At 38.6% G+C, this 10654-nt stretch overlaps 1 protein-coding gene across 1 annotated transcript; it reads right to left on the reverse strand.

Annotated features, from left to right (window-relative positions):
- Positions 1-2323: 2323 nt before the first annotated feature.
- On the reverse strand, positions 2324-9282 carry PDGFC (platelet derived growth factor C; the record flags this gene model as incomplete). The annotated part of the gene is made up of 3 exons (XM_010161031.1): positions 2324-2959; positions 3643-3860; positions 9075-9282. Coding segments are annotated over 3 exons (543 nt in total), but the record flags the coding sequence as incomplete, so codon positions are not given.
- Between the last annotated feature and the right edge of the window lie 1372 nt (positions 9283-10654).

The raw sequence follows: 10654 nt of genomic DNA on the forward strand, positions 1-10654 counted from the left end.
TCTGTCCCATCAGACCACCAGCAGTAGTTACCCACTGCCGGGGGCACCCCCTCTACCCAGCAGGAGAGAGGACACAGCCCAAAGCAGGAGAACTGTACCCTTCACTGCTTCGCTTGGTTGGTATTTTTCCCAAATCCCATCCTTTAAAGGAGAGACCATCCATACTCTTTAAGCTAGGGAAGAGTTGGAGTGCTAAATCCCTCGAATATCTGAGGGGAAGTGGGAAAAACAAAGTCTGGGCAGTAGGAGAAGATGCAGCTTCAGCACAGAGCCAAGGATGAGGGAAAGCGCTTAACTGTGCTGGTCAGGAGGACGGCAAACAGGAGGGATGTTGATTTGGGATCAGATGAGAGAGCACTGTGAAGTGGGCTGTAAAGAGCAAAAGGGATAAGGAGTTCAAATGCAGGTCTATAGGCAGCAATTGGGAAGGAAACCAGCGCAAGAAACTGGCAAGTAAGAAAGTGAGCCAAATACTTGCACCATTTGAAAAAACATTGCCCTCCATAACCCATATGGTTCCAGAAACTCCCCATTCTTCTGCTACCACCAAATACCTGCCTCAAAATGCGTGTCTGTCTTCTACTAGCAAATTACAGAGAGGATGAGACCTCCTGCATGTCCTACAGCAGAAATTTCTGTAATGGAATTACATTTTTCAATTCTTCTGCTGAATTACGATGCCAGAGGTTGTAATTTCTGCTTTTATCTCAACTTGCTTTCCAAAAGCTCCTTAAATCACAAAAAAAGAACAATATGAATGGAAAAAAATCCCCAACATCCCTACAAAACACTCTTTATCCTGGTCAAAGACTCAAAATTCAAGTAAACCAGATTTCTTATGTGACTATAATTTTACATTCTGATAAGGTTTTAATTTTCAGACTGGGTAATTAAATGCATATTTTCACCAGACATTTTTCTTATTCAGTAGGAGGTTGAGGGTGGGGCAAAACAGACCAGCTAAGACAGAATCAAAAGCCACCTCAGAATTTTCCAGAACTGATACCAGAAAGCCATATCAACTTGCAAAACTCTCCACATTTTCAATAAAACTCATTTTCACAATGGAAACAATAACAGAAGATCTTATTTCAATTTGATGGCTTCACATCCACACAATTTTGAACATTTCTAAAGTTTACACAAATACCATCACATTCCTTCCTTCTTTCCCCTTTTTATTCTTGTGAATTTACAGTAAAGTAGAAGTCTTGGTAACAGAAGACTTTTTCATAACTGACTTTCAAACAGCTAAGTAGAACATCACACTCTATCTTCTCTTGTTATTGTACATTGAACAGATACAAATATGCAACCACACAGAAACTTTTATTCTCCCAAAATTAGCATTATTACTTTATTTGGTGATTCATTACATTCTGCAAATCCAATAGTCAAAAAATAAACCAGGCATAACGTTAAAGCATTTTACAAGCAAAACACTTTACTGTTTCCTTTTCAATTTGCATAGGGTGGGATAAGTGTATTGGTTAAAAAATATAATGTACAGAAGAACAAAACCATAGTTCATCAAACTGTACTGAAGAGTGTGAGTGAACAGTACCTAAACAGTTATGACCGTCAGTGGAAAACCATACACTTCAACATTAACAAGACTGCTTTCCCATGAACATGATCCATCATGAAGGTTGCAAGCCGCCGGGGTTCTTTTCTTACGTTGTAGATCATCCTAAATTAAAGAAATTAACGAGTTAAACAAGCCAGAATGCAGCTATCTATGCTCATTTCTCTTCTACCGGAACAAAGGCCAGAATGGAGAGAGGGAATTTTTAGTGTCACCTTCTGAAACCACTTACAGTAACGTCTATCTCTCATACTTTCAGTGTCATGGAGTTACCAAGCTTAGAGGTTCAGCCACACACCTCTATTATTACTGTGCATCCAGGTAAAAAACTGTATTTTCTTACTATGTAGCAACAAACTGCAAAGAGATCATGCTCCTTTCCCATTGCAACTACATTTCTGTTCCTCCAACTGTATAAATCTGGCTTTAAAGTCTCACAAAACTAAAAAATAGTTGATCTAGGTTGTAATAAAAAAAGAATATTAAATACCTTTGGTAAAAATAGATATATTTAACAAGTTTAGAAAAGCAAATAGTTATATTGTCAAAAGGAGAGTATAAAAATGTACACGATAAAAAATAACAAACAAACAAAAAATCATCAGCCATAGTAGTAAGAATGAAGGCGCTGTTCTTTTCAATGTTTGCTTCCTTAGCTCACGTTATTGTCCAGTCTTCTTTCTAAAACGCAGGAGCTTTACTAGAGCGTACGGAAAAATCCAGTCCTTCCTACCAGCATTAGACAAATTAAGTTTAATTTGGAACAAAACAGTCTGGTTTAACCCAAGTTTATACAACAGAGAATGCTTCGAGTTAGAGTACATAGGAGTAGTTGAACACAGAAAGAAAGATTTCAGGTGTTTTCAACCAGAGGCCAGATGTACTGGAGCTGTAGAAACGAGACAGCCAGCAGGATCAAGTCTCCATGATGTAAGCCTTCTAACTTTATTTTTACTCCTAAATTATAAATCCATGTATTGTCAAGAAAATTGTGGGGGACCAAAACAATACATATATTTTAAATCCCTCATTGATGCCTTTCTCCCATCCTTTCACTGGGCCTCCAAACAGAGCTGTCACACAACATATAATCCCAGTTTGGCTTCTCCTCTTTTAGAGCTCACTGTAAATCTTGAAGATGGAAGATCCCCAAAGCAAACAACTGAGATTACAGAAGGAGATAATGCACAAGCCCCATAATAGAATCAGCCATTGATTGAATGTGCTTGGAAAGAAAATAGCACAATTAGATCGTGTTTATCCTTCAGTATTCCCTTTGCACACACAGTCACACTCCTCATGGTGTTCCAGGGGTACATCTGTCAATGATTTATGGAGTCCCCGGACACCAATCCTTGGCTTCAGCTGAAGAACCTGCAAGGAGAAGCAGCCAAGCATCAAGAAAACAGCAAGTGCTTCACCACACACCTAGACTATGAGCTAGATTGCACTGGAAACACACTGGATAACAGGAAGCCTATTAAAAGAAACAGGCTTTCCTCAGCTGAAAGTCTTCATTATTCCGCCCACTAATTATTCTTGCTTTTACCTCAAGCCCTTTACAACACTGATTAACACATTTTGAACAGATCCTTGCTTTTATCAAAGAAGAGAGTCTCACACTTTCTTATTTCTACTTAATTTTATTAAAGGGCTAATAGTATAGGTAACCCAATGGAATTATTAGATAATTCTATAGTAAATAATTTTACCAATAGATTTATAACAACAGAAATGGACAGATATCTATTGCTTCATAAAGTTCACATCTACCACTAGAGTAAATTGAACAAGGAGGTGTGTGTGTGACGTGTCTGAACTGCACCAGTAAACAAATACTTCAGGAATGATTTAATAGTCCCACAAAAAAAATATTTTAACAAAGAAGAGAATACTTTTTTTACGTAACACCTCATTAAAATGGTAACAAAATATTTACCGTAAGTGTAATACATACATTTTTAAAATATTAATATTGGGGCATTCCTATAGTGAAAACAAATCCCTTAAGTGGCTTTCAGTATTTCGATACGTGCAACTGTAAGAAAAGCACGTACCTCATGGTATTTTTTGGTGACTTTCGTTGGCACACACTGGCACTCATTGCAGCTCTGGTGACAACAGGCACAGTTTCCACCACAGCGTTTAACCAGCAGACACAGTGGCCAGAAGATGGTGTCAGTTCGCTTCAGCTCCTCCCTCAGGGACACTGAGAAGTTGCGGGGAGTACAACTATACAGCCGCACCTCCTCCTTCAGGAGGTTGAGATCGACCACTGCAGAAAGACAGACACACTGGAGTTTTTCCTCATTCATAATCCAACTTCACTGGTGGTAAACCAACTTCAGCAGGGCAGAACCCTTGAGGAAAGTTCATTTTTTGTGCAGGTGGTACAGGCTTAGCACACCAGTATGAGGCTGCAGTTACATGAATACCATGAAACCTAAATGGAATGATCTTTGTATAGGAATATTCACCAATTATTTCGTAGCTCTGGGAAAGTTGGTTCAAATTAAACAAAGCAACCTCTGGCTACCATGTTCCAATAAATGTTTTATCAAATCAACCCTAATGGAGTTTCCTTTGTTCACGCTCATATGCTGAGGCCTAGTGTTGCTATTCTATACTAATTTTGGACCAGAGAAACACACATAGCAATTAAGGACCCTGAAAATCTCCAAACATACTTTTAACTCATTTGCATAAAGATTTCAAACTTCTTCCCTGCTAAGATCTCAATTACTGCTTCTTTGCAAGGGCAATGTAAGTATAAGAAAGATTATGTCTAAGCGGAACTCACTTCCATGCCCTAATAACTTCAGAAAGTTATGTCATCATCACTGACTATTGTACAGACAACAAATAAGTTCACAAGTATGTGTAGCTATATAATTATTACCAGATTCCATTTTTGCCCTCCTCCATAGCAGCATATAGATGAATTTCTGTTGCTTCTCAAGGTTTCATTTTCACTTGATGTGTCTTAAATAAAACACAGCTCCTCCTTGTTATGCACCTAACTTGGAGAGCAAGTTAAAGATACTAATATCTGGCACCAGTTTCCCTACAAACTGGTTCCACTGTATCACACTAAAATTGTACTATGCCAATGGTTGAACAGCAAGCTCATGAAAATATCTGAAACAGGGAAAGATCCTTTAGGTTCAGCTTAGCTTCATTGACAAGAAATAACAGGCCTTGAAACAGCCAGTTAAGACTGAAAAAACTAGGATTGGTTTAGTGAAAGAATTAATAACATTTTTTACTTTGATGAAAAGCAATGTAATATCCCTGTGTATTGATATTACTTGGCAAATGCTTCATAGTTATCGTTAGCAGTTTGTAAATAAAAAGCTATAAAATAAAGCTAAAATATGTCCCTGATCTGAATCACCCTCTAGAGAAATACTTTTTTTCCCCCCTTTACTGTCTATGTAAGGAGCCACTAAGGGTCACCGAGGAGAACTTGAGCCTATCGAGGCAAGGTAATACCTCTTAATTCTATTTAAACAGGTAAGAAAGAGACAGAATTTATAATCTGCATTTCTCTAGTAGAAATGCTCACCAGTACTGTCCCAGAAGCAGATGTTTGGGCAGCAATTTCATTCCATGTTTCTTCAAACATTTCTTTTGCAGACCATGTCCATATACTGGCATCCATAAGTGAGGGTTTACAGTTGTGAAAGGCCAGTTAAACATACTGCAGCCTTCTCTCTGCTTGCACTCACAGTGAATGCCAAGCTGAGGCACTTCATTCCATCCCTATCAGGTTAACGTAGGTTCCTAAATAAACAATCTGATTTTTAAAAGTGAGGAGTGTGTAACAACTCCAACAAAGTTACTGATAGACACTAGCCTGCCTCCCACACTGCAAGAGCATTCCTTGCAGAAAGCTGAGAAGGGAGCAGAGGGAAAGAGAGACAAATCTTCCAGGGGAGAAATACACTGTGAGAAATCAGAAATGATTTAAACTCTTCTGATCAGCTAATAGCTCTAGGCTGAGTCATTTAGAGGGTGGACATGTCTACCTCCATTAATCAAGGCCTGTGGATAGGAATGGAGTACTTCTTTCTCCTATTATGTTTTCAAGCATATAATAAGTGAACTGTCAGAACGAGGATAAAATGCATAAAACAATGAGAGAAATGCTAGTTCTACTAACACTTTCTACTGGCAGATTTCCACAGAGACTGACGTTGCTTGGTACAGTGAATTTCAAGAAGCTAAGCTTATGCGTCCTAACACAATTGTTGCTCAGCCCCTGGCTGTAACAAACTGAAAACCGAAGCTGGGCACTGATGCCTCATGCAGCAAGCCCACCGACCAGTGGGAGAGATGCCTGTGTGGCGCCGTGCTTCTCCATTACCTCCTGCCTAATGGCAGCAGCCGAGGAACGCACCCGCTTCCTGACACCAGCTGTAGTTATAACACAGAGGAAAGGGCAACGCACTAAAATGAGCGGCAAGTGTATTACATATTTTGTCACAAAATTAGAATGAATTTGAGCTGAACCCCTCAGACCTGCAGACCCATATTTTAAAAAGGTTCTGCGGAAGAACACGCAACCAGCCCTTGGCAGATAGTGTGCCTTTATTGTTACAAAAGGCTTCAGGAGAGATGAAAGATGTCATGTTTGGTTTCCATGCTTTACAATGTACTAAGGTATATAGCTATTATACCTCAACATGAACCCTTGCCCTACCTTATGTAATTCAATTTCATTAAAAGGTCTGTGGCAAATTTATCTAGTGCTTATATAATCACTCCTTTGAAGTGTGTGAATGAAGCTGTTATTTTTTCAAAGAGTGTATGTCTGTTCAAAATTTATTTTAACGCACCGTGGGCACGAAGCTAGATGAGAGAATGTATATATTCCCTTAAAAGTGTTTACTTAACCACAATAAAAGGTTATGTGGATTTCCCAAGTGTACTGAGTTACAGTACCTGTTATAATGTGAACATTTAAACACTCCTTCAACTTGGCTTCCACTCATGTATCATGTTTGACACAGCAGTCAAAGTTCCTTTGTCTAGCACTAGCTCAGGAGGAATGGAAGGCTCTGCAGTAGCACATGAATGGGAAACACTAAAAAAAAAGAATAAAGCGAGAAGGAAAAAAAGGGGAGGAAAAAATGTAGACACAGGTAGGTCTACAGTAAAGTCTGTTTCAAAGGTGTGCCTTCACTGGCAATACAACTGAAGTAACCATGTTCACACCAGCCTGAAAGCGTGTGTGTACTGCAATTGGCAATGCAACTGTCTGGCATCACCTGGGACACGTATCAAGTACCACGAGGAACCCTCTTTCCGAAAACATTTTTCCAGCTGGAGGCTGTTCTCAAAGACAATGAAACAAATTAAATTCTGGTTGAGGCACTTGTGTGTGGGCACAGATAGCAGCAGGATGGTTTTCATTCCTAAGCACCTTGGAGACGTTCCTGGGAGTGTAAGTTTCTTACTGGCTCCTACAATAGGACAGTGCTGCAACAAAGCTTCAACTCAAAACGAGGAGTACAAAAATGTCATATAACAGAAAAATATCTACTAAGGACTACGGCTGGACTGTGACTCTCTTCTTCTTCAGCAGACTTCAGAATATGATCAAATGATTATGCACAGATTTCTGTGGGAAGCGATGGGATCATTTTTTTTGCACTGCAAAATACATTTTATTTTTAAGTATGTTTAATATTACAAAAGAATTTAGGACTATATTTAGACATCAAAGGCTCTGAACTTGGTGTTTCTTCTTTCCTGGCTAGAAGTTTTTGGAAGCATTTTATTCAGAGAAAACATCAGACTCAGAAGTTCTGTGGAATTTAGGTTGTCTAAATATAGTCTTTTTCATATGAATTATGAAGTAGAGGACAATACTCTGCATAAAGTAACATACACTTTTAATTAGATTTTCATTCAATCTAGTTGTAAACTGATTTTTGTCTATGAAAGCTGGACAGTAATTCAGCTTTTATACTGAAATACTGCAAAAATAAAACTGATCTAAATATAGAATCAAAGAGTTTGCAAAACCCAAACATCATCTTCTCCCAAACATTTCTTAAAAAGGTTTTTAAATACAGCAAACGTGTTACTAGAAGGAATAACATTAAGAAAAAAAAAGTTTGCTTTCCCGATAGCCCTAACAGGACAGCCCTATGTCATCTCAACTGGACATACTTTCTGCCTCAGGCTATTACATTACACACTGGTAATGCAGTCTGTGGGTGGTCTCTTAAAGAGAAATTCAGCAATACCGTGATATATTTATTCAGTGGAAATCTATTTCAGCATCTAATTAGAAATCTTTAAAAGATTTACTCTGATAGCTTCTTTCTAGGATATGTCTTGCAGGGAGTTGCTTTTCTCTATATAGATGTTACCTAACACCTCCATTTTAGTTTATATAAGGTTTCACAAATTACATTTTGTTTTTCTCCCACTTACTGTATGCTTATGGCCTACAATATGCAAATATTGAGTCTCTTCAATTAGGAAAGTGTTAAATGTCTATCCAAAAGGCATGGGCCATTGCTGAAAGCTTTTAAAGAAATTTCCTCCTCTTTGGCTCTAGCCTGAGAATCATCTGTCAAAAACTTAAATTGGAGTTAGGAAAGGCTTTACTTCCTCCCTTTGTTTGCTGATCAGATGGTAATCTAGTTTACATTTGTTAACAGAGGAGTTGATTGAGTTATGCTCATATGTTTTAATTTTCATGCTGTATGGTGGGCTAGGAAGGAGGTATTGCCAGCACGCTATCCATCCACATGGAATCCATAAACATGAAATAGCGTGCAGCATCTGGATGATATGTGGTAGAAGATTCATGAATGTCAAATGTAGATGGAAGAAAATGACTTGCTGAACAAGCAATAGCTCCACAAGTCATGAAATACATCATCTACTTTACATCTGGTTAAGCTGACAACCGCATGATCAAACTGGACATGGACACAGGGTTCTCATGAGGTACAACAGAAGAGAACCATTTAGCTAATTGCTCTCAATGCCTATGGTGTAGAGACTGGAACAATTCTGAGTAAATAAACCAATGTTCACATGATACAGTAAGTGTAAGAAATTACATAACCCAAACAAAAAATAAAGATTTTGCCCTTCATAAAAAAAAAAAGAAAACCACAATGTTCGATTGTGTCACCCAGCCAAGATGACCTGCTACTTTGTGGAAATAAAGATGCTCCCAGTTCCCTAGAGAAAGCTACCCCCATATGGTTCTATGCAGGTTTTTCCACACCGCCCCCCCTCCTTTGTTAGTTTATCCTGCTAAATTCCTTTAAGTTTTGAGTTTAGCTATTGTCCTTTCAGACAACATAACGGGGAGAATAGCTAACAGCAATGATCTCTGCTGTATTTGTAACATAATCCTTTCTTGAAAAAAAAATTCAAGGTGAAGAATGCTTTTAATTACTGTTTCTTTGTTAAGACAAAACAACCGTAGAAAGCCGCAAGGCCAAACAGAAGAGTAATTTACCTCTTGATTTCCTCCCATGAATATATGCCTTTCCAAGAAGTTGCCACGTTGGCCTGTACAAATCTTCCAAATCCAGTTGCCACCGATCTGGTTCAAGGTACCGGATAAGTTCTTCCACAGTACTAAATCCAGCAACGGCATTGTTTAATACATCTAACGGTAAAGCTGACGGGGGTAGCAATGAAGGGCTAGGTGCTTCTGTGTGGTGCTGCAATCAAAGCCAAGAGAAGAGTACCAGTCAGAGGGTTAATGGATCTGCTTTGATGAAGTGCTGTACTTCATGAAGTTACATAGCTGGGAAAGGTTGTAAGTGGCTCACTTGTTTCCAGCGTACAGTTTACCTAATAGAACAAAAAACAAGACTCAAAGTACTTAATTATTCTTCAGCAATAAGTGCAAGCAAATTTCCACTAGACAGTTTTCGCACCTCTTACATTCCTAGCCTTGAAGACAGCATGCCACTATACTTGTTCTTTGAAGAATTGCACTGAGTGATGGACAAGATTTTAGAAACAGAACAGAGTGATTTGAAAATATGGCCCCATTACAGGCAATTACTGTAACCCTCTAGAAATCGGAGGAAACACACATCTCACATGCTGCCTTTCCTATGAAACTTAGCCACAGACTTTGGCTTCTTGTTATTCAATGTAACATATGAACATGCTCTAGTACAAAGATAGCAAATACTCCTGCTCTCATCCACAGATGAAAATAAGTACAAGTTGTGTTTCATACAGTACCAAAAATTATGGTTCTGGTTAAACAATAATTAACTGAGTAATAACAACATCTTGCATTACTGTAATTATTTCTCCCTTAAGAAGAAAAAAATACGTTCCCAAGGATGTCAAAAAGTACTTAAATTATGAAATTGAGTACTGCAAATATCTATGTACTTTCCCGCAGCACAAATCTCCCTTAAAGACACACTGGATCAGGGGTACTCCTTGCAGGCAATTCAAGCAAAGTAAGACTTCTGGTTTTGCTCACTTTACAATCTCTTTAAAAATTATGCATTGATCCACATTTTCAAAATAATAAAAACAGGCAGAAAGGGAAGCCTAAGCAGGAAGCTGCTACTGCATCCCTTTAGTTTCTTCAGGCTTTTACACAGGCAGACATCACTACAGATGTATCTGCAGCACTACAACGGACCAACTTATCTGGACCATGTGAGACAGATGAAGAAAAATTTGAAGCTACTGCTGATTTAGGGGATGGGAAGGACAAGAAATTTTGAACTTAAATGTGTAATGCTACATGCATCACTGCTCCGAAGAATAGTCCATATAAGATTTAAGGAATATTTATTAACTATAAGCATAGTCAGGTTTCAGCAAAGGTTGCTCAGAGAGGCTGCCCAGTATCCATCTTCGGAGACTTTCAGTACCTGACTGGACAAAGCCCTGAGCAATGGTCTGACTTCAGAGCTGACACTACTCTGCACAGGGGGTTAAACTACAGACATCCTGAGGTCCTTTGCTGAATTTTCCTAACATCCTACAACATAATACTAAGAATAAAAGACAATGTTTCTCCAGTAAGTGAACTACCATGGAGAATGCGGAGGTGATTGG

This window comes from Eurypyga helias, unplaced genomic scaffold (assembly GCF_000690775.1).
Source record: "Eurypyga helias isolate BGI_N326 unplaced genomic scaffold, ASM69077v1 scaffold5241, whole genome shotgun sequence".
NCBI lineage: Eukaryota > Metazoa > Chordata > Aves > Eurypygiformes > Eurypygidae > Eurypyga > Eurypyga helias.